This window comes from Manacus candei, unplaced genomic scaffold, assembly GCF_025592945.1.
Source record: "Manacus candei isolate 608988 ecotype Guabito, Panama unplaced genomic scaffold, ASM2559294v1 h1tg000016l, whole genome shotgun sequence".
In the NCBI taxonomy this organism is placed as follows: domain Eukaryota; kingdom Metazoa; phylum Chordata; class Aves; order Passeriformes; family Pipridae; genus Manacus; species Manacus candei.
In genome coordinates, this window is record NW_026138064.1 from 7,793,385 (window position 1) to 7,817,715 (window position 24,331).

The window sequence follows — 24,331 nt, forward strand, 5'->3', positions numbered from 1 at the left end:
GCACCCTGACTTCCAGTGCTAGGCTGGATGTCCAAAGAGAAAGTGCCTTCCACACACCATGCCACTGATGCCACATGGAGTAAGTTGATTTCTCTGATTAGATTGAAATTGGAAACCCCAATCACCTCAGGATCTTGGAAGTCAGCACCAACTATCCTAAAGGAGAAAATTAATATCTATAAATCTGTGCCAATCTGTGTTTGTTTGTAACAAAGAGATAAAATTATGACTCAGGAAGAAGTTTTCAGTAGATCTTGCTCATCTGCGAGAATATTTACCCTCTGCAGGCTGCCCTGGTCAGCACCAGACAGTGGAGAGAAACCAGAGCAGAGCAGAAGTGTCCATGGTTAAGCAGAGAGGGGCACTAGAGGCAGGCTGAGGGCATCGTCCCCTTGATAACACCAGTAGCCCCTGCTGCTCTTTCTGCCTTTGTGTTGCTTCACTACAGGTGCACATCTGCAGCAGAAATTCCTGTGGGAGGAGGTACTGCTAACATGGCCCTGGGGCTGCAGGAGTCCATGGCTGTGCATTGCAGCATGTGGGTGCACCTGCGATGGGGCACGAAGAGAAGGGGAAAGGCAATAGAAGGGAGAGAAAACAGCACCCAGAGACTGTGTGAGGGAAATAATAATTTATTTCCTTTTCCTTGAATAAAGAATTGCAAGAGCCCTGCCAGCACCGCCAGTGGGGCGGTCTCTTGCAGGGTTGCAGAGAGTCCTGGGAGCTGGGGGCCCTCCTGTCTGGGGGGTGCTGGGATTCCCCGGGCAATCACTCCCTGCCCTGGATGGGAGCGGAGGGGCTGTGGCTGCTGCCCTGGGCAGGAGGGAGGCCTCTGATGTAGCAGGTTCCTCCTCCATGTCAGAGCCTGTGAGGCTGCTGGCAGGAGTCCCCTTCTGGGAACTGCTGGAGCTGGAGCTGCTGAAGCTGGAGCTCCTGGAGTAGCTGTAGCTGCTGGAGCTGAAGCTGGCTGTGGCCATAGGGCCATTGTTCTCATCTCTGACTGCACCAGAGCACATCAGTCTCTGGGCCTCCTCACTGCACTGGCCCACAATGATGTTGATGGCACTGTGGATCAGTGGTGCTGCGTGTTCCTGGAGGAGAAGCTCCAGCACTTCAATCAAGACCTCTGCATTCAGCCCATAGACGCAGAGGCCATGCAGGATGGTGCTCTCTATGGTCTCTACCACCCACCACCAGCCCCGGTATATTCCCTCCAGCCTCTGGCGTAGCCAGGGCCGCACAGGGTCCAGGAGATGCTCTTGTTGACGGAAAAGTTCTGCCCAGTCCTCTGGCAGGATACTACCTGAACCCTCCTGCTCTACTTGGGACAGTGTCTCCTGTGGAGAAAATGAACGGGATGTCCCAGGGGGATGGGGACTGTTCTCAGCCAGGGTGTCAGGAGCTCTCCCTGCCATGCTGCTGCCATCTGGCAGCTCCTCAGGGGCTGTGATGGCTGTCTCCAGATAGTCTCCTTCTCCATAGTCAGAAAACCGGATGGTCTCTATTGTTTTTCTGCAGAGTGGGCACACTGGGTTTCTCTGAGCCCACCGCAGGACACAGCCCAGACAGAACCGGTGGTGACAGGGTAGAGCAGAAGCCACGTCCTTCCAAGTGTCCTGGCAAATGGGGCAGTTGCCGTCTGTCTCCGTGGCCATTTTGTGTCCTGCAGCACACTGGGGAGAGCTGAGGATCAGGAGCTGCTTGCCTTCACTGGTGCCACATGTCACAGGAGGGAGAAGCCATGGTCACTGGCTCTCCCAGGAAGGAGAGGAAGAAATATCCAGGCCCTTCAAGAATGACATCCTTCCAGCTCCCTGACCCCCGTCACCCACGCCACAGCCACCCCCCTGGGGGGCACGTTTTCCCACAGAGCCAATCTTCACTGCTGCCAGCACCTGCAGTGCCTGGCTGCCTGAACCAGGCAGGGCCAGGGAAACACTAGTTAAGACTGCTCCAGGTCTGCACCAATATCTGCCAGTGGCAGGCACCAGTCCTCACTGGAGAAGCCTGGTTTGATCGTCTTGGACTCACAGTCTTGCTTGGTAGAAGTTCAGGCTGGAGCCAGATTAGTGAAGGCTCTGCCAATATCTCAATGTAAGCAGTGTCATAATGCATCTCCCCGTGATGTCACAGTGTACTGCTCGGTGACATCAGCCTCTGCCCCTGGGTGACAGTACAAAAGGCATTCAGACTCCCAGTCACCCCAAGATAAGCAGAGAGGAAAGTGAGGTCACAATCCATCACTCGGTGAAGTCACAGTCCACAGGTCAGTGACATCAGCCTCTTCTTCCCAGTGTTGTCACAGCAGGCCTTCCATCCCTGCAGGCACATGGTGTCAGGAGAAAAAAGAAAATACCTTTTCTTGTTTTCAGCTTCTGCATTTCCATGTAGCTCTCCCTCAGTTACCTGTGTCACATGACTTGTGGCCGTTTGTCTTGTCATGCCTTTAAAAGTCTTCCTGGGATCCAGTGACAGGACATGGGGAAGTGATTCAAAACTGCATCAGGAGTGGTTCAGACTTAACATGAGAAAACATTCTTTAGTGAGAGGGTGGTCAAACACTGGAATAGGCTTTCTTGAGTGGTAGTCAATGCCCCAAGCCTATCAGTTCCAGAGGCATTTGAACAATGTCCTTAATGACTTACTTTAAATTTGGGTCATCCTTGAAGGGGTCAGGCAGTTGTACTATATAGTTATTATTGGTCTCTTCTAAATGAAATGTTCTGTTGTATCCTGTTGTACATTATGGTACCCTACCCATCCAGCCACCATGGTATTTTCTCTCTCAGCTGCTGCTAATAGGATTTAGCCTGCAAAATGACAGTTCCCTCCGAAGGGCTTCCTGCTACTGTAATTGGGAGGCTTTAGGAGAACGTGAAGGCATAGGCTATAGGCAAAGAGGTGATATTTGAGTACAGGCCTCTTGTCCACATCTGCATCTTCCCAACTTCACTCTCCTTGGTTTTTGTCCTCTGTCATGTCTTGTCACACTCCTATGCACTTTGCCCGTCCCTTCTTGGCAGCCCTCCACACAGTGAGGCTGCCCTGATCATCATCAGACAGTGAAAAGAAACCATATGCATTTCACAAACTGGGAAAAAAGTTCTAGGTCTAAGGAAAGGAGGCTGAGCCAAGTGGTGGGATCTACCTACCTGTGGGGTAGATATTCACCCTTGACCAGATGCATGGTTTGCAGGTTTGGGGTGCAAAATGTATCCTTTGGGGAGAGAGAAAAGGGCACAGAAATTCATATTTTCAGCAGCTGAGAACTGGCAGTATTAAAATATGTAGCAGTTAATGGAAGGCATCTCCCTCATTTCAGGATTTTCCTCTACATGGGAAGATGGAGTGAGTTCTGGCAGCTCGGAACACTTGACAGGGAGGAGCAGCTGAGGCAATGGAGCACTGCAGGAAAAAATGAAGGTAGGAGGGAATGGCTGGCAGCACCTGTACGTGCCAACATAATTTAGTCTTTGCTGCCTCTCAGGGAAGAAAAGAGACCTTGGGGAGAGACCTTGGGGCTGTAAGCTGGTGTTACTGAAGGGCAAGGGAAGAAAACCTGACCTACGAAGTTTGTCTTGCCACACAACTGGAGAAAGGAAACAAAATCACTTGAAATTGTGGCCTCGACCTTCAGTGATGTTTTGAATATTAGAATATCCATTTGGGGGAGGAACAGAATGCATTTGCACTGTTCCATTATGTTTTTTTGTTCAACACACAGATACTCTCATTTCCCCTTCTTTGGCCTTAAGTATTCAAGTTAACCATCTGCTTTGGAAATGTAGCTCAAATGTAACAGTTTCTGCTATTTTACTTAACTTTGCTTGAGCTGAAAAATTCAGCTGTAATTTGCTTTATAGAATTCTTTGTCACTGTAGGACTGAAAAAAGACCACAGGAATTTCTCGCACCAAAAGATAATATGTAGAATAGTATTATAAAGATTATTTCGCAATATTCATGTGTTGCTTTATATGTAACTGTATAAAATCTTTAATTTAGAATAAATGTTACCTAACAGGCTTTCAGTTCAATTACAGCAGTTGCTTTTCAGCAGGCTAATTTTCCTATAAGACTAGACAATGAAAGTAATCACTTACACATATGAGTTTTCCATATTTCCATATTCATGGTTTAGGAATGGTATTCCCCAGTTTAGTGTTCACATTGAAAGACCCAAGACCACATGTCACTTGCTCGCTTCTCCACCACTACCCCTGCACAGGATGGAGATTTGGAGACACAAGAAAGTAAAAATCATGGGTTGAGATAGGAAAAATTTGCTAGAAACAGCAATGAAATAAGAAGATGAACAGCAACAACAATACTAATAGCAGAGTGTACAAGACAGGTCAGAGATTCACACGCGATTGCTCAGCACATGGAACCTGTGGAACCTGGCACCACTCCACCACTGCAAATATTAACCCTGTCCTGGCCAGATCCAGAACACATGACATGCCCTGAGGGTCCTGATCTTGCTCAGGGTTAGAAAACCCTTGGGCATCTGCCCTGGCAAAAGGGACTTCAGGGCAAGCTCCCACTTACTAACATTCCTCCCCACACCATGTCCCTTTTTGCCTCCAGAAGGCTTTGCACAGAAAGAGCACTGGAAGTGTCACTCTTGGAACATGTGCAGCAAGGAAAAAGAAAGCTTTTGAGCAATCTGGGTCTCAGAGCATGTGCTCATGGAATAAGGCCCTCTTTCTAAAAGGCACGATCCATAGTGGAGCACTCCAGCTTCAGGTACAGGGGGCTCTTCCAAACCAGGGACCCGCTGCCAGTGCACAAGGACACCAGGGACATTCACACCCCCACATGAACTTGCTGTGCTTTATTGGCAGAGCCAGGACTGCATTATGGCCAGCGCTCTCAGCTCAGCGGTAGTAGCGTCTGCGCCTCCTGCCACGGGAGAGACGCCGGCGATATCGGCGCGATCCAGCCCGACGTCTCTTCCGCATGCCACGGCGACGGGAGCGGCGGCGGCTCCGACTGCGGCTCCTGTAAGATCTCCGATAGTGGCAGGGCATGGTGGTTGTGGCTGAGGGCTGGGGCGGCTGCGTGGCTTTTATAGGGCTGCCAGGCAGGAGCCCTTTGTGACACCAGCACATTCCAGAGCCAACACCACCAGCAAGGTCACAATGGCTGTGCCCAGGCAGTGTCTGGTGCACTCGCTGGTACATGGGCATAGTGATGCAAGTGTCACCGAAAACTGGAAATAAAACTCCTGAACACCAATATAGTATTAAGAAGCAGCATTAACTTATTGCAGCGCTGGATTCATTCTAACATTCATGCTTGGCTCAAGATGATACATGTATTTACTAGCCAGGGATATATGTGTGCTTTCTCTTTATCAAAAGACATTTTAATACGCATTAGTTGCCAAAGTGCCCAGAGTGTGGCCCTGATGCGGGCCAGGCTCTGCCAATAAAGATAATAATTTTATCTTTTGGACAGCAGGTGAATTGAAATCTGAGAACAGAGCAGTGCACTTCACCTCCCAACTGGAACTCTCCCCACCATTTCCCCTTTAGTAAGCTCCCAGACACATCCCCAAAGGAGGAAGGTGGCAGATGCTCTGCCCCAACAACAGCAACAGCAGACAGAACTTCACCTGTCAGACACACAGCTGGGAACGTTGGTGAAACAAGCTGAAGGTTTACAGTGGAAAAACAAACACCTCCCATGATGGCAAAAGCAAAGCCCAATTTATGCTCATTTCACCCGCTGGCAGATTTTCTTTCAGCTGTTAGTTTTCCTATGGAAGAACATGGAAAGCGTAAATACTCTTCTGTCAGAAATGAAAGATTTCTGGTCAGTTTAGGATCTAGTCCAGCTCCTATTCTCATCAGGATCAAAGTGAACTAGGATACCGTAGGAGACTCAGGAAAGAATAGTGGGCAGCTTAGCAGGTGGATGATGGTTTTGCAGCTCGCTCTTTGATGTTACAGGGGGAGTTCCTGAACTCTATTCCCGAAAATAGCCCCAGGAGAACTCCATGTGCACATCCCACGGGAGTCCACAGCCTTGTGTTCTCCTTGTTGCACAGTTTTGGGGCTTGCCTCTCTAGGGAAGAACCTGTGGCCTTGCCAATGTCTGATGTTTAATTCAAGGTGTCATGGCACACTGAGCTGCAACCGCTCCAGCTCTGTAAGTGGACACCTTTAGGCCATTTACTGTGGCAGTAAATTGTTTACGCTTATCTTGCATTCACCATGTGCCTGGTGTAAAATTGCACGTGTGCTTTATAGAATAGAGGCACATTAGAATGTTCTCTCGGAACACATTAATATCCAAATATTCTCCTTTTCCCATTAGAAAATACATAGCTATATTCTCCTATGGGCAACACCAGAGCTATAAGGATGACTTCCATGCAGAGTATGGGAAATACCAGAAGTTGCTGGCTCAGATGGACAATATGGCCAAGAAATTCAGGACTTTTGATGAACAACAGAAGTTTGTGACTCAGGGATCTTCAGCATATCAGGTAAAGAAGGATAAAACTGAGAAGAAGACCCTGGCGAGCTGAGGGGGTGCTGATACCCAGATGGGGGAGAAGACAGGAAGTGCCTGGAAACTAGTGGCCGTAATCCCAAAACTGCATGCAGGGCATGCACTCGTGGAATAGGGCCCCGTTTCCGAGAGGCCCGATCCACAGTGGAGCACTCCAGAGTGGGGTCCAGGGGGCTCTCATGAACCAGGGAAAGCCCAGGTGAGCAGAGAGACGCGGGCCCCAGGCGCACCCCGAGCGAGTCGCTGCCGGCGCACAGGGACACCAGGGACATTGACACCCTCATCTGATGGGAGCTTGCTGTGCTTTATTGGCAGAACCAGGCCCGCGTCAGGGCCGCGCTCTGGGCGCTCTGGCTCTGTAAGGCCGAGGCCCTGAGCTCGGCTCAGCGGCGTCTGCGCCTCCTGCCGCCCCGGCGGCGACGGCGAGTCCGGCGTCTCCTCCGCACGCCTCGGCGACGGGAGCGGCGGCGGCTCCGGCTGCGGCTGCGGCTGCGACCTCTGCGCGACCTCCGCCGGTAGCGGGCCATGGTGGTTGTGGCCAAGGGTTGGGGCGGCTGCCCGGCTTTTATAGGGCTGCCAGGCAGGAGCCCTTTGTGACCCCACCAGCGCTTTCCAGAGCCAACATCACCAGCGAGATCACAATGCCCGCACGGCCACGCCCGGCCCCTGCAGAGTCCATGGCTATGGACAGCCATGGCCTACAGGATGTGGGTGGCTGCCCTGGGGCTGCCATGGCCTTTTGGGCTAAATGGCTTAGAGGAACTCACAGCTAGTGGCACCTTGAGAGCTCTGTCACCACCTCTGTAACACGCCAAAATGGCACTGCCCAGTTTGCTCAGGAACATCCCGCGCAGCTCACAGAACCGAGGCGAAACCGATGCCTTGTGTGGGAGACCACGATGAAGGGTCGAGCAAAGTCCAAACGCTCAGCAACCCCCCTGGGGTGCCTAAAGACCCCCAAGAAGACCCTCTGAGACTCTTTGTGCAGACCCCAGCAGCTAATGCATATTAAGATGACTTCTGAGAAATGGAATGCATATGTATATGCCTGCTACTGAATACATGTTCATCTTGAGCCAAGCATGAATGTTAGGCTGAGTCAGCCCCCTCGCTCCATGCATCCCTCCAGGACATGGAATTCTAAACTCTCCAGAAATGTTTGCATGCCCTACTTTTCTTTTCACCTTTCCTGTTTAGTGTAGCCCCAGTTCCTCTGATGGAGAGGATGTCAGTACCTGCACAACAAGCTGTCTCGCATTAAGAGACTAATACAGGAATTTGACAAACAGCAAGAGCACTCCTAGCAGCAGTTTTCTGCTTCTGCCAATACATATCTATGAACTTGGCTTATTTTTTGAAACTGAAGATTACTTACCCTAGGATTCTTTATCTTAGTGTTCAACAGTTGCTTATTTATTTAAAACCGCAGATAATTTTCTGTAAGATTATATGTTAGTATTAAACAGTATCTTGTTTATTTAAAATCCAAGATCCAGTTCCTCTAATAGTATATAAGATAGTATTTCACATTTTCATTAAAGAAGTTTCAGTATTGTTAACTCCTTGTGGTGTTGCTTATATCATATTTGAAGTTGCTTTTTTCTGGTCCATCCTTTTTTTCAAGACTCAGGCTGTCCATTGAAAGCATTTTTTCCTTAGATGGTTGAGATCCAGTACCTCTGCTAAAAAGTTGTCCATAATTTAGTAAAATATTGTAGCAAATTGTAATACTTTAGAATAAGTACAAGCCTGTTTTATGACCTCTCTGGTTAATGCAAACTCTTGGCCTTATGTGGTAGAAATTTGGGCAAACTCCCCAAAAATCACCGTGTTATGAAGAGACATCATTTGGGCTGCTCTGCACTGTCAGTTGAAGCAGCTCACAAGTCTGCTTTAAAGTCTTGGGTTCCCCTTGTCAGTGAGCCAAGTGATATCCAGATCCTTTGGAAGTGATTTGTAAAACACATAGACACGTGTTGAGGCAAAGTACTTCAACAGATTTTATACACAAGTTGGGTTAAAGTGTCACCGTAGAAACTTTACCCATTTGTTAGCTTTGTTAAAAATAGTCTGTCACAACCAGTCTTTCTAGAGCCACAAATGTTGATTCCTGCACAGATCTGTGGTGACTGAAGTCTAATTCTTTCCCTGAGTTTACTACCATTTCTTTCTTTAACTCATGGGGGAGAGGTGTGTCCTAAGCTTCTTTTGGGGAAGGATATGAAATTGACTGAGGTAGGACAGTAATTGGGAACATTAAAACAGGGCTGTGGATCCACCTTTCTTCCTTGGAGAGTAGTTTAAAAACAACTTCCTCAATTGTCTCCCTGCAAACTGTGTTAAGCCCCTGTATGTGACACTTCCTGGGGTGTTTTGTGATTGAACACGTGAGCCGTTGTTGCCCTTCTGTTCTCCATCAACTGAAGTCCAATAAAACGTTAACTCTTAAATGTTGAGACTTTGGTCTCTTTTTGGCTGGAGGCAGGGGGTGCTCCTACCCCTCTGCAAGGAAGCATCAGAACAAAGGCTGCTGTGGGGAGCGAGGGGTGAATTCTGCTGCAGTGATGCCTCCTCTCACCCTGACATTCTGACCTGCTGCTGATTGTCAGAGCCTGCAACATGCTTCTGTCCAAAGCAGGCAGAGGTTTTACAAGCAGAGATCCTTATTCTGGGTCCTATTTCACTGTGCCTGTAAACTTTCTTCAGAATGGGGAATGTCCACATACTTATGAGGCCTGCGTGTTTCAGGCTGTCATTTCAGTCCAGATGCCTAAAAAGGAAACCAGAAATAAAACAATACCCAATTCCAAAGTCACCTAAATCAGAAAAGTCTTCTAAAGTTTATAATGAAAAAGTCACCAATCTAGCAAGTTAGAGTTGCTGGAAAGCTGCTTTACATCCTTGTTAAGAATGATTGTATGAGCTCAGAAGGCTTTTTTTTTTTTTACACAGCAGTGGGGCTATGGCAGAGTTTTCTCTGTGGAACAAGGCATGCTTTCATCATCCCATGAGCGACCACAGGATGTCGTCATTTGTGTCCCCAAACAGAAGTTCTTTTCTTTATCAAGTGCCTGCCCAAAGGAAACTACAGCTTCCTACTATTTGGAAAATCCAGGTACTGAGAGCTGCATAAATAGCCAGGAGACAGAGGAGCTAATTATGAGAGTTCATTGAACAAATCTCAGTGAGGCCTCTCAACTCGGTGAAGGTCTCAGCCTATTTTATCCCCTTTGCCTGGAGTGCTGGTTCCTTCCCGTTTCTCCATTGGCTGAGATCCTCAGGTGGTTAGAGACTTCCTGACACACCTACTATATATCCCTCATTATATGCTTCTTAGGTGGCTCTGAAGGTCACTGAAGGACAAACTACACATTTTTCAAGATGGAGGTTACAGCACAATTCAAAATGGAGGACATCACTACATTATATATTCCTTGCTGCTGATTGTCCCTTGTTTCTGGTCAATCTGCACCTCTGTGTGACTGACAACTGCACAACTAGGAACTTGTTACTGCTAAGCCAACTGTGACTACACTACAAACTTTGCAAGAACACCCACTTATTCCTAAAAAGCTGTATTCAAAAGGAGGCAAGTCTATGCCATATTAGATCTCAGCAAACTTAGCTGCTACTTATAGATTTATACAAAAAAACCCCTTTTTACCTCCTTTTGAAGTGAGCAAGACTTTTCACGGTATAGTGCTGCTAACAGGACCCTTTTGGAATGAAAACCTGTGTTGCAGTATAAATTCTTTATGACACAGCAGAGATAAGAAATTATCTTAGCCAGAAATCATGAGATTTAAACAAAGACAAGGAAAGTCTGTTTACATCCACTCCTTGAAATTCTTACATTATCTTTTAATTAAGCAGACTTGTAGGCTTCATAGGTAAATCCCTTTATCACTTTGTTTGCCCCATCTGCCTTGTGATTGTGATAAAAAAATATCTGTTTATCTGTTTGAAGAAAAATATCTCCCTGTGTTTCCTGGACCTTTAACCCCAGCTATGAATGGAATGTTTGTCCCTCTTTCCCAAAACCCTATATATACCAAAGTTGTGACGAATAAAGCATTCAGTTTTGTACACGGGTAAACTGGATCGTTGCTTCCTTAAACCGTCACAAATGGCTCCTGAGAACAGCAGCATGAATCCTTGAGGGGAATAGAGGCAAGGACATTGAAGAGGTCCTGCTCCGCTGACAGATCGCAATCGAACTGAACGAAAAGCGCGCTAAACCAGTTCCTCTCTGCTGGACAGAAGGTAAACGCGATTGCGGAATAGGGCGAGGTTTGAATGCTCGGAGGCCAAAGAGAGAGAGCTTCCTCCGATCGAAACAAAAAGGCTGCTTTAAGCACCTAGGGGCCAAAAATAGCTTCGAAACAAAAACGACGGGCAAATAACTGCCCTGAACAAAAGACTGCTTAGGAAATGGGATCTAAGATGTCCTCAGAGAAAAAGACAGTTTACGAACTGATGAAATGCCTCGTTAAACAACATGGGCTCGAATTAGATGACTTTTCCTTGCAAAACTTACTGCTGTAGGACGCAGCGCCACTGCAAGTGGGAAGAGAGCGCCAAAATAGCGGCAGCTCCTCGGCACCGCTACTGCCGGAGGCGCCGCCCCTTAAGTGCCTACGGCCGCGGCCGCCGCCGCTTACTACCGCTGCCAGCAGCAGCAGCCGCTGCCGGGGGGCTCTGGCCGCCGCCCGTCTCGCCTTCCAGTTTCCAGCTCTGCCGTCGCCGCCAACCCGCGCATGGTGGAGGTGCGAGCGAGCGCCAGCGAGCTGCCGCGCTGCCTCAGCAAGCTTCTGTGTCGCCGCCTGCTACCGCTGCCAATGGCGGCCGCTGCCCAGCGGGGGCTGCTGGCCGCCTGCCTCGTCAACCTACAGTTTCCAGCCTCTCCGCCGCGGCGGAACCCGGGCCGGCCCGCGACCCCCCGCCTCTCTGAGTCGCCCGTCCCCGACAAGCGCCCAGCCCGTTGAACTCGTTCTCCGATCTGAAGAGCTGCCTGACCGCCTCCCTCAGCGATTCCGAGCCGCCCAGCCTGGAGGACTCAGACTGCCGCCAGCCGCCTCTCCATCTCCGAGAATTGGGGGGGGATGGGGAACCAGCCGTGGGGGGGGTCCCACGTCGACCCTGCACGTAAGTGATCGAGAGAAGAAAGCGAAATCTCTCTCTCATTACTCCTTATAATCTCTTGTGGGTAACTTAAAACCAATGTTTTACTTAAACTGGTTTTAGGGAGTTTCCTGTGGAACGGGTCTTTGTGCTGAAGTTTTAGCGAAGTGCCTTGTTCTTAGTTGTGTTTTGCTCCTGTAAGAACCTTTTGCCAAAATATCGTATTCAGCAAAAAAAAAAAAAGAGTTTTGGCAAAAAGAAAACGAACCCCTGACAAAAACAGTCTGCCAGGAGTGGGAAAAAAAAAAAAAAAGTTAAAAATCCTCTTGCTAAAAGTCTGCGTTTGCAAAGGAAGAGATAAGGTGTGTTCACACAAAAGAGATCGTTTGTTGCTTAGTAACCGGGCGGGAGGTTTAAATCTTTCCGGCCGGAGAGAACTGTATAGCCTGACGCAGGAAGATTTAAACTGCCGGTTTTTCGGAGCTGGGGGGAAGTGGATTCTCTCGTCTTCTGTCTCGTCCGTTCTGGGATGGGAAAAAAGTAAAACCTTACTGCTTTATAAAAACTGGGACTTTGCTACTTTGTGGTTGGGGAAAAAAAGTTCTCTTGTCTAGCAGTCTGAGGAGGGGGGAGACATAGAAAATCCAAACCTCTCTCTCGCTTTGAATTTTCCTGCTTACAAGATAGGGGGAGGGAGGCACTGCAAACTGAAACCCCTTCTATCACTCAGTTCCCTTATCAGTTGACTGCTTCTAACAAACCCTTTGGCGGGGGGGGGTGGGGTGGGGGTAAAGAGGCAACAGGCAAACCCCAAAACCTCTTGGGAAAGCAAAAAAAAAGGCTACCTTTCTCAAGGAAAGCTAAGAAACCAATTAAAGCTAAACGTACTCCTAAAAAGCAAAGATTCTCTAGGGAATAAATAAACTGAGTTCCCTTTTGTTGTCTAAAGCCCTTAAAGCTGCCTTTACGCTGTCATCTGCTAACATCAATATGATACCCTGAGTCCTGTAATTAAAAATCAGAGATGAAATTGCAAGTCATTGTATAAATTTATATTGTTATTAACTAGGAATGTGTAAGTTTTGTCTCGTCGAAACCAGAATACTGGCCTGAATAAGCAATGGCGAACCACTTAAGTAAAAATGGAAAGAACTGTTATCTTGATTCCTGTGATATCTACAAACGAGAATTCCTAAAAATGAAGCCAAATGAAGAACCATACTGAACAGTGAAGTCAAAGAAAGCAACAACAAGAATCAGAGACTGTAAAATAAAATCACTAAATGCCTTGCCTTCTGTTTGCATTATAGAATCTTCTAGTGTAACAATGTAATATTAAGTTTTGTTTTGTTGTTAAAATAATGTTTGTCTTTGTTTTCAAATTGTTTCAGCACGTGAAAAGATTCCCTGATAATTCGTATGAGGACTCATACAAGATTTGATGTGAATCGAATCTGGTTATACTAAGAAAACTTGCGGTATCTTTTTTTTAAAAAACATCAATAAGTTGCCATTTTAAATATGTATTTGCCTCATTATTCTCACTTTGACACTCACCATACACCACTGAAAGACTGCAGAGATACAAAAGGACTAGGAAGTAGTAAACAAGACCTCATAGGTGTGACTGTTATAGAAAGCACGTTTGTTTCACCAATGCTTAGGTTGCATCTAGTCCCTGAAATAAAGAACATAGATGCCTGATTCTTATGACCTTTGTTATGTCTCTCTATGGCCTTACCACAATGTAGGTATGTGCTTGTGTTAAAAGCCAGTCCGTTTTCTTCACTTTCAGATTTCTGAACCTTAATTTTAGGGGGTTTAATTTTGATCGCCTAATTTGGCTTGAGAAATACATGAATGCCAGTTATAGGAACTACAAAGGTGACAAGCTATTACATACAGATTTGATTTGAAGTGTTTTCTGGTTAATTCAATGGAAACAGGTTTAACAAAGCAGAGTTTTTACGGATTAAGGTGGACAGTAAGACTTCCATATTTTTCTTAAAACTGACTATAAAGATATGCAGAATGCTTTTACATTGATATGATTCCTTCATATGTCTTTATAATGCCAAGCTTTGTGTCCCAAAATATTCTGACATGTAATGCTTTCGTATAATTATACTTTCCATGTAAGAGGGGCACATGAGCGTAGGAAGCAAGAAGCAATGGTAAAATGGTTAAAATTAGTTCCAATATTTTGTTGACATATTTGGCTTTGTGATTACTGTAAGTGGCATAAAACTGCTTGAAACATTTTTTCAGGTATATAAATAGTTGTACATTGTCTGGAAAAAGAGACCTTCTTGCTAAATTAATTTTTACTTGTGGTGTTAAAAGTAAGGCTGAAGTGTTTCTTGTTAAATCCATTTAAGAATACTTTTGCTTCTAAGATGCAGCTATAGATTTTTGTTACTAGCTCATTCTGAATTGATACATCAAAGCATTGATAAGTTAAAGAAACTTTCAGCTCAACTTAAAGAAGATAATAATCAAGGCTTAGGTGGCATATTTAGTTTGCTTAATATGTTTAGTATAGTACCCTAGTTAAAGAAAGCATTTATAGTAATATTAATGGACCTGTTTTTATTTTTTTGTATTATGCTTTGTATTCTCTGTTTATTATCTTGTATACAACGTGGTTAATTGCAGTTTTTTGGAAAGCCTCAATCTCACAGCTTGAAAACAAAAAGGGGGAGATGTTGGAGTATAAATTCTTTATGACACAGAAATCTTAGCCAGAAACCATGGGATTTAAACAAAGACAAGGAAAGTCTGTTTACATCCACACCTTGAAATTCTTACATTATCTTTTAATTAAGCAGACTTGTAGGCTTCATAGGTAAATCCCTTTATCACTTTGTTTGCCCCATCTGCCTTGTGATTGTGATAAAGAAATATCTGTTTATCTGTTTGAAGAAAAATATCTCCCTGTGTTTCCTGGACTTGTAACCCCAGCTATGAATGGAATGTTTGTCCCTCTTTCCCAAAACCCTATATATACTAAAGTTGTGATGAATAAAGCATTCAATTTTGTACACGCAAACCGGATTGTTGCTTTATTAAACCATCACAAACCTAGACCTTGAGGTAGTTCGCAACTCATACAGGAAACCTACTCCAAGATAGTATCCTTAAATATTGCCAAAGCAAAGGAGAAAACTTGTTCACCTTTTATGGTCTAAGGAGCTGAGCTTTTGGAACTTTATAATCAGCTTGAAGTATAAATGGACTTCTTCAATTTGGATGGAAGAACATGGCTCTCATTAAATTGTATATGTCTTTGGGGTAAAAAAACCTGCCATTGCCTTCCGCAAACAAAACAAGAAACCCAACAGATTCAAGGACTCAGTTCTGAAAACTCAGTGTAGGATCAACCCAAACTGTACACATGTGGAATTTTACTTGCTTTATGAGGATCCAGACCACTTTTTTCCTACATAAGGACAAAATATTCCTACTTTACAAATGAAATGCATGCATAATTCAGTCACAACCTACAGGGACAGGGAGCAGTAAAAGGAATGAGGGATGCATGGGAGTGACTCGACTTAATGTTTGTGCTTCTCTAAAGATGACACGTATTTATTAGCCAGGGATATATGTATGTATTCTCTTTATCAAAAGACATTTTAATACGCATTAGTTGCTGGGGTCTACACAGAGAGTCTCAGAGGGTCTTCTTGGGGGTCTTTAGGCACCCCAGGGGGGTTGCTGAGCGTTTGGACTTTGCTCGACCCTTCATCGTGGTCTCCCACACAAGGCATCGGTTTCGCCTCGGTTCTGTGAGCTGCGCGGGATGTTCCTGAGCAAACTGGGCAGTGCCATTTTGGCGTGTTACAGAGGTGGTGACAGAGCTCTCAAGGTGCCACTAGCTGTGAGTTCCTCTAAGCCATTTAGCCCAAAAGGCCATGGCAGCCCCAGGGCAGCCACCCACATCCTGTAGGCCATGGCTGTCCATAGCCATGGACTCTGCAGGGGCCGGGCGTGGCCGTGCGGGCATTGTGATCTCGCTGGTGATGTTGGCTCTGGAAAGCGCTGGTGGGGTCACAAAGGGCTCCTGCCTGGCAGCCCTATAAAAGCCGGGCAGCCGCCCCAACCCTTGGCCACAACCACCATGGCCCGCTACCGGCGGAGGTCGCGCAGAGGTCGCAGCCGCAGCCGCAGCCGGAGCCGCCGCCGCTCCCGTCGCCGAGGCGTGCGGAGGAGACGCCGGACTCGCCGTCGCCGCCGGGGCGGCAGGAGGCGCAGACGCCGCTGAGCCGAGCTCAGGGCCTCGGCCTTACAGAGCCAGAGCGCCCAGAGCGCGGCCCTGACGCGGGCCTGGTTCTGCCAATAAAGCACAGCAAGCTCCCATCAGATGAGGGTGTCAATGTCCCTGGTGTCCCTGTGCGCCGGCAGCGACTCGCTCGGGGTGCGCCTGGGGCCCGCGTCTCTCTGCTCACCTGGGCTTTCCCTGGTTCATGAGAGCCCCCTGGACCCCACTCTGGAGTGCTCCACTGTGGATCGGGCCTCTCGGAAACGGGGCCCTATTCCACGAGTGCATGCCCTGCATGCAGTTTTGGGATTACGGCCACTAGTTTCCAGGCACTTCCTGTCTTCTCCCCCATCTGGGTATCAGCACCCCCTCAGCTCGCCAGGGTCTTCTTCTCAGTTTTATCCTTCTTTACCTGATATGCTGAAGATCCCTGAGTCACAAACTTCTGTTGTTCATCAAAAGTCCTGAATTTCTTGGCCATATTGTCCATCTGAGCCAGCAACTTCTGGTATTTCCCATACTCTGCATGGAAGTCATCCTTATAGCTCTGGTGTTGCCCATAGGAGAATATAGCTATGTATTTTCTAATGGGAAAAGGAGAATATTTGGATATTAATGTGTTCCGAGAGAACATTCTAATGTGCCTCTATTCTATAAAGCACACGTGCAATTTTACACCAGGCACATGGTGAATGCAAGATAAGCGTAAACAATTTACTGCCACAGTAAATGGCCTAAAGGTGTCCACTTACAGAGCTGGAGCGGTTGCAGCTCAGTGTGCCATGACACCTTGAATTAAACATCAGACATTGGCAAGGCCACAGGTTCTTCCCTAGAGAGGCAAGCCCCAAAACTGTGCAACAAGGAGAACACAAGGCTGTGGACTCCCGTGGGATGTGCACATGGAGTTCTCCTGGGGCTATTTTCGGGAATAGAGTTCAGGAACTCCCCCTGTAACATCAAAGAGCGAGCTGCAAAACCATCATCCACCTGCTAAGCTGCCCACTATTCTTTCCTGAGTCTCCTACGGTATCCTAGTTCACTTTGATCCTGATGAGAATAGGAGCTGGACTAGATCCTAAACTGACCAGAAATCTTTCATTTCTGACAGAAGAGTATTTACGCTTTCCATGTTCTTCCATAGGAAAACTAACAGCTGAAAGAAAATCTGCCAGCGGGTGAAATGAGCATAAATTGGGCTTTGCTTTTGCCATCATGGGAGGTGTTTGTTTTTCCACTGTAAACCTTCAGCTTGTTTCACCAACGTTCCCAGCTGTGTGTCTGACAGGTGAAGTTCTGTCTGCTGTTGCTGTTGTTGGGGCAGAGCATCTGCCACCTTCCTCCTTTGGGGATGTGTCTGGGAGCTTACTAAAGGGGAAATGGTGGGGAGAGTTCCAGTTGGGAGGTGAAGTGCACTGCTCTATTCTCAGATATCAATTCACCTGCTGTCTGAAAGATAAAATTATTATCCACACCACGCAGCACCCACTCACCCCCTAAAAGCCCAATGGAAATCCAAACAAACAACCAAGTGGAGAAGCAAAAAGCAAAAAACTCTCTGAAAAGATGAGCAGAATGTGTCAAGGCAAAACAGAGAGCTCGGAGGAGAAGGGCAATATAGGACCAGTTTACTAAAGGCATGAACTCTCCAAGGCCCTCAGACAGACATTTTCCCTCCTACTTTCTTGTCTTTGTGCAGACTCTGCGTTAGCACTTGCTGCCCACACTGTAACCTGGTGAAAACTTCAAGACCTACATCTGGAGGCATTTTGAAGAAATCATTGATGGCTGCTCTCCATACCCTGCTGGTCCCTGAGATGTTATTATTTATATAATAATGAGTCATGCTAATAAAGATCCATGTTTCAGAGAACCATTCTTGAAAAGAAACTCATACAGGTAACCTTGATTGCAAGAGAACATGGCACAGACACACCTACAGGTACAACATTTATAGGCCTTGCTTAAGGCTTCCCTAAATATGAAATGACACAGAAGGGACCAGAATGGTGCCTTATATGGACAGTCAAGAGATTGTTACCATTAACTGTCTTCTTGTATATTTTATTTGCTTGGTTTGGCCAGGAAATGACCATCACAAAAAACTGAAACTGAACAAGTAGATACTGAGAAATGGCTTGAAGAAAGAGGGTTGTGTGTATTTTACATATATGTGTATATATACATATACATACACGCTTTATATATATATTTAAAGTGTGTATGTGTGTGTGTGTGTATGTACTATAAAGACGTTTTGGAGTAGGCAGTATAGAAGAGTAAGCAAGTACTAGCAGAGGGAAAGAAGCAAACTAGTGGAGACAAACACTGAAACAGTAAATTATAATCTGAGCATGGCAGCCATGAGACCGGATATGGGCAGAAATGGATATGGTCTTGAAAATAAAGACAAGATTTCATGGCATGGAAAGTGAGCTCTGGAAGATCATAGACCCAGCACAGGTCATCCCAAAGCACCTCAGTGACCTCACAGCCATTTGCTCTGCCTTGGAATGTGGAACTGCCCATTTCCAAGGACAGGAGGCGGGGCTGCTCAGAGCGTTTCGCGCCTGGAACAGGAACGCAGCAAGAGCGGCATTGGAGACAAACCGTCATTGTCAGAGCAAGAGCATTGTCCCAAAATAGGTTCTTGCACCCAGTGTGCAAAAGGCTGATCACGCACAGTGTGGAGGTAATTGATTTATTGGCAGTTCTGCACAGAAAGGGGTGCAGATCCACAAAGCCAGCACAGTGACTACCAATCCTTTCCCTGTTGGTACATTTTAGCAAACAAATGCATTAACGTTCATTGGGAACAAGTCACTTTTTCGTAGTCATACTAATTATATTCTATCCTCTATTGGTTAATGATTCTCTTGCTTCTCATGCTAGTTAGTCTGCATGCTCAGTCTTTCTCGTCCTTGGAGCCCGTGGATTTCTTGGGCCAGTGGTCATGAGTCAGTGGTTGTGATCTGCTCTTGCCGAAATTACCTTGTACCCAGTCAGAGCTCATTCAGCACAGTTGCTGGGTTGTCTTTACTAGTTTCTTCCCTATCTTGGGTGTTCTGCCAAATGTCCTGTGGCTCATAAATTCTGCATTCCTGGTGTCTACTATCAGTGGTACATATTTCTTCCTAAGCCTTGTTAACCTCCCTCTAGGTCTGAGATCATTGGAATATGTTGAACCCATAATAAGGCAATTCTACAGATGAGTAATTTGTCTTTCCAACACCTGGACATCACTTAGAGCTTGTTGGCTGCTTTCTCTTTCATTGATTAAATATCTCCTCTTGTTGATTTGGTTTGAAATTATACAGAGATCAAACATCAATGAGCATCGTTCCGTAAGAAAAATTGTATGTCTTCCACATTTTGCAATAGGAGCAGTTGGGAGCAAGAGCAGCAGAAGTGCAGTGGGAGCCCGAGTTGGCAGAGCTGTGAGACAGAGCACAATCCACCATGTACTGGTGGAACAGGGCCTCAAACACCACCAGGATGCACATTGAGCTGAACAAGAGCTCCCAGGACTGCCAGGTGAGGGGTGGGCACTGGGCTCTGTGGGTTGGCACAGGGCAGGGGTTAGGCTGTGGTTTTGGTATCCAGTGCCCACGGGACCCGCTGGGCAGGGCTGGGGCCTCCTCGTGCTCCAAGGGCCCCTCTGAACACAACCATGCCGGTGGAAGTGGCCCACGGGGGACAGCACGGAGGCTCCAGTGGAAGTCAGAGATTCCCCGTACTGTGACACTCAGTAAACTTGTGCTCTGGCTCAGCTCCCAGCCAAAATACATGGATTTGTCCTTGTTCCATGGTCACACGAGCTGTGCTGTCACGGTGGGAGAGGAGGCCCCATGGGTTGGCAGTGGCAGCGATTGCTGCTGGGCTGCAGAAGCCTTGGCTCCAGCAGGTTTAAATGTGACTTGGGTGTTTGACCTTTGTCATTGTGGCCACATGTTGTGGTGCCGGCATTCTTCCAGTTAATGTAAAGGCATTGACTCAGGACAAAGAGTCGCTCTTTTGAGAAGGGATGCCTTCCTGCAGCAGGGGCATTTGCAGGTGGGACATGAAGGGATGGAGGTGGGACACGGAGCAGTGGTGGTGGGACACAGTTCTGAGGTCAAAGCACTCCCTGGGGATGGGAGCCAAGCGTCGAGGAGCTTTGCCTCCTCATCTTGGGTATGTCAGACCATCATTTGTTTTATTAATAGTTGACAAGAATATTAGCATTGGGGGAGGAATAAGGGAGGGAGAAGATACCATTTCTTTCTTTTATCTCCATTTTAAATGGTTGTGGTCTGCCAGCTCAAACATCTGTCCAGTGCCAGAAGGGGAGGACAGGACTGATGGTCTGTAGGTGGTGATACCTTAATGCTCAGCTCCATTGCTGACCCAGTTCAATGCTGACTGTGCCACTGAAAATTTGCAATGAAGGTTTAAAATCAGAACTTGGAATTTTCAGATCTGACACCCAAAACTACCAGGTTGCATTACTTTCTGTTACTGCTTGTAGAATAATAGCAGTGCCTGCTTATAGTGAATAGCTGGAAAAATACTCTGGTGTTTGGGAAGTGCTCTTGGTGTAAGATGAGCTCTGTGTCTCTAGGGTTTGTACAGCAACCCAGCTGTGAAGCTGTGTGATAAGGTTTTGTAAATGTTTCCTGCCTACTGAGTACTATCTGGGTTGTCTGAAGACACTGTATATTAGAAAAAAACCAAACCTGCAATCAAACAATTTAAAAGTAATTCTTGAAGTAATTCAGGACACACAGAGGGAGGCTAAATTCCTGTTGTATGTCCATATTCATGTCTTTGAATGGCTCTCCTACCCCACAGCATGGTGCTTTCAATATATTGGAAGAAATTGCAGGCCAATTTGAAGACGTAGAATTTAAAATGACATTTTAAAGTAGGCAGCAGAGGGTAAAGAGCATTCCACACTCATCCGGAAGTGCTGCAGCCTGGCCGGTGGTGACACTGGGGCCAGCTCAAAGCACAGCACAGATGTCAGACCGCAGTGCTGGTGCATGTGTGAGCGTCTGAGCTGTGGGTTTTACTGGGAAAACTGCCCCTGCCCAGGGATGAAAGGCAGGAGGCAGGAAGAGAGTGTTCCTGAGCCACAGAGCCCGCTCCTGTTGATCCTCTCACCTGCCTGCCTTGCCCCAGGTTGCACAGGTGCTTGGTCAGAGCTGGCCAGAGTTTGTCTGAGTCTGTTTGAAGTCTTGACTTTTTTGTTGTCAGTTAACAGCAGGAGCTTATTCTCATTTGAGAAGACTTAGAAGGGCTCTCTGCCTTCTATCATTTCAAAAGAGCTTGAAGCAAGAAATCTTCATAATTTTATCCTAAAATCTCAAATTTCAAAACATGAAAACTTTAAGACTTAATTTTTACAGAACATCTCTCCTTCCACTTGTTGTTTTCTGTAGCCTGTGCGAAGACCTTTTTTTCCTTTTTTTTGAAGTTGAAGAGGATCCTGTACCAACTCAGGCCTTCCTTTCTGGGATTTCCTTTATCACATCCAGGCTGGCATCTTCCTAAGTTTCTCTGTGTATAGATGAATAGGTTTGGTGTCCTTGCTGCCCTGTGCACTGCTATCCTTACTGACACTTGTCTCTGCCCTTTGGCACTAACTGGAGCTGCACCAAAGCAGTTTTGGTCTGTGTTACAGCCAGTGATGCTCCAGGGAAGGAGGACCCTTTGGCAAATGCCTTGCTGTGTGCTTCCTGGAGTGATGTTCAAGAGGATGATCTAGAAGAAAACTTTTTAAATTATTACTTTAGTTGTTATTTTTAATTTCTTCTGTAGTTCCTTGCATGACTGGGGCTTTGCATCTGTGCAGGACTGGAACAGTCAAATGCCCTGGTTGGCTGGCCCAGAGAAAGCAGCAAGAACATACTGGTGGAGCCAGGCTTCTTGCTGGCAGCCACCCTGTAGGTTCACTTCACTAACTTTTAAGAGCACACCCTGGTTGTAGTGTTAAACTAACACTAGTGTTGTTAAAGTATCTCCTAATGTTTGTATCCTAAAGTCACACCAGTGCTGGACATTCAGGCACTTGAAAGCAGGGAGTCCCTACATAACTCAGTTGAAAAATCTGCCGGTGAGGGAAGATTCTTGGGGTTGATGAAATTTACCTTGGAGTTGTATGCAGCCGTAGATGAAATTTTTTTCTTTGGGGAAGCTTAGAACAGAGGCAAAAGAATCAAGTTTCCTGCAGCTGCCACCAGTGAGGAATGATCTGCTCAGTCCCTCCTCTATCTTTTCAGTGCTGATCTAGAAAACAGTCTTTCTGCATCTCTGTCAACCTGGAGAGATGCATTTGACATCAGTGGCAAGACTTCCTGCATGCTTCTGTTAAAATAATGCCCATTTTGTAGGCTAAACAATCAATTACTCAATTTCCCAAACTGGAAAATACTTCTGCAATGGCTGCTTGTAAGGATACAGGAGATACAGTATGATATAGTAGACCAGCAGTGGGACTGGGAAAATAATGTGGTGGAAACATCTGGAAAGCAGATCAAGAGCAGCATAGTCCCATGTGCAAGTCTCACATCATTGTCCTGCAGTTCAACCTGCTGTTTCTTGTTGCTGTAGTTGCATTGGTGCTCCCCTGTATTGCAGAAGTGTCGTACGGTGGGCTTGTTTGGTGGGATGTTGGACCTGCAGATATTTTCTGTACAGCTACTTCCCCGTGGTGGGTTTTTGCTTGAGATGAGGTCCCTGGCACAGCCTCTTGTGAAGGATATTTTACATCTCTTTTCAGACCCCCATTCCCTTTTTACAAGGCTTTTTTCAAGACATTTTAATGATTTTTAAGCTCCAGCAGAAAGCGGCACCTTCTGTACTAACTGATCAGTGCAGCCAAACAAACCAAGGCTTTTAGGTCTGACTGACCATTTCACATTTATGCAAATAATTGCATGTAGAGCTGAGGAAAACAAAAAGGGTTTTTGCGCCTGTTGAAATCGGCATTCATCTTTTCTAGTTGTAGTCCTTGTTGAAGCTGACTCCAGTATGTGTTTTCTTGGGATCAAATAAATCCCAGAGTTGGATGCTGCCCCAACTTTGTGATTTATTTCCCAACTGCTCTCCTCTTGTTTGTAAGCTGAGCTCCAGCCAGTTCGGTTGTACTCAAGCACTTGCATTTCAAGAGAAGTATATGCCTATTAATTCTGGGAAGCGGGAAGGGATGACTTGCTAATTAAATGCTTTGCTGAATTAGAAGCTGAGTAACTGCTGCTGTCTCAGTGGTTTTGTGGCCAGCTGCTTTCAGAGGGAGAATTGTGACAGAGCAGCTCTTTTTAGTGACTGAAATAGTAGCAAAATCTTCAAAATACAGTTATCCATTTAAAATTATGGGCCTAGTTAATTGCCAGCAATGGAGTGTAGACTGAAGTTTTCACAGAAACTATTTTTATCTTTTAGCCAAATGAAGTGCATGCATTTAACTTCCCTTTGTCAAATGCTGGCAAAGATAATCCTCAGGGAAGCTTTGACTGTGTCCAGCAAACAAGCTCAACGTAAGTTTTGCTTCATGTTTTCTTTCATGGCACATTTCAGTGGATTCTGTGGCTTTGAGCATATGGTGAAAACCTTTACAGGAGCATGTTCCTGGTGATGACTGCAGTAGGAAATGAATTCCCAGCAATACGTGGCTTCTTGCTAGTTACAAACACTTGCTTTTCTGTAGAATTCTTTTTGGTTTTGTTCCTAGAAAAAAATTACCTTCTGAGTACTTTCCCCCTCTTAGTGGTATTTTTCAAAGGTTTTGGAGCTCAGGATGGTCCAAGCTTGACCAGATCCGTTCTACAACTGTATGTCAATATGATTATGGTTGGCAGCATGCTGGCCTTGATGGAGAGTTGTCTTATCTTAACAGCCACAAAAACGGTATCTGAAAGGGTCCAGGCTTCCAAGGCTGGTACGAAGCAAGCAGCAGGAGTTTAAGTTAGGAGGGAGAGGTCCTGCCTCCACTCCTGGCCTGCCTATCCTGAGCACCTTTGAGGGCACCTTCTTCTTTGGGAAGGATGACTTGAATGAAACTGTACTTTTTATGTCAGATTAAATTGATTTAGCTAATTTAGCTCTAAATAATTCTGGTTTGGAAGCCTAGGTAGTTTTAATGAGGTTTTGCTAATTTTCCTCAAAATCCAGTTCAGACCAGCTTTCATGGACCCTGTGTAGGCAGTGCTCAGTTTGTGCAAAGTACCTGCAGAGTTAAGGCAGAACTTGCAGTAGTGTTACACACAGAGCCATTTAAAAAATGGCCTTTTTTTTCTGTTGTAAATATGGCGGTTTTGGAGCGAGGGATCAATCCATAGTCCTTGGCTATGGACAAAACTGGAGCTGTATCATGTTGAAATACTGGGCAGTGGCCTTGTGCAGCTTTGTGACTTTCAGAAAGGACATGATAAATTGAGACTCAGGTTGT

At 46.2% G+C, this 24,331-nt stretch overlaps 2 protein-coding genes across 10 annotated transcripts in view; one reads left to right on the plus strand and one right to left on the minus strand.

Moving 5' to 3' along the window:
* Nucleotides 1-632: 632 nt before the first annotated feature.
* LOC127468899 (uncharacterized) lies at nucleotides 633-3,411 on the minus strand. The gene is made up of 2 exons (XM_051782531.1): nucleotides 1,896-3,411; nucleotides 633-1,673 (listed from the first exon to the last, which is right to left on the minus strand). Exon 2 carries the CDS (start codon nucleotides 1,653-1,655, stop codon nucleotides 633-635), a length of 1,023 nt encoding a protein of 340 aa, XP_051638491.1. The 5' UTR covers nucleotides 1,656-1,673; nucleotides 1,896-3,411.
* Nucleotides 3,412-10,265: 6,854 nt separating this feature from the next.
* The window catches only part of LOC127468894 (RNA polymerase II elongation factor ELL2-like), a 31,713-nt gene continuing 17,647 nt past the window's right edge, over nucleotides 10,266-24,331 (plus strand). For 3 of the 9 annotated variants that reach the window (XM_051782518.1, XM_051782523.1, XM_051782526.1), the window contains exons 1-3: nucleotides 18,441-18,595; nucleotides 19,285-19,437; nucleotides 23,326-23,420. In XM_051782518.1, coding sequence (XP_051638478.1) covers nucleotides 19,363-19,437; nucleotides 23,326-23,420 — 170 coding nt within the window. In that variant the 5' untranslated portion in view covers nucleotides 18,441-18,595; nucleotides 19,285-19,362. Of the gene's footprint in view, nucleotides 11,667-15,315; nucleotides 15,687-18,440; nucleotides 18,596-19,284; nucleotides 19,438-23,325; nucleotides 23,421-24,331 lie in introns of those variants that run through there. The other 6 variants (XM_051782525.1, XM_051782524.1, XM_051782520.1 and 3 more) reach the window with 5 other exon arrangements.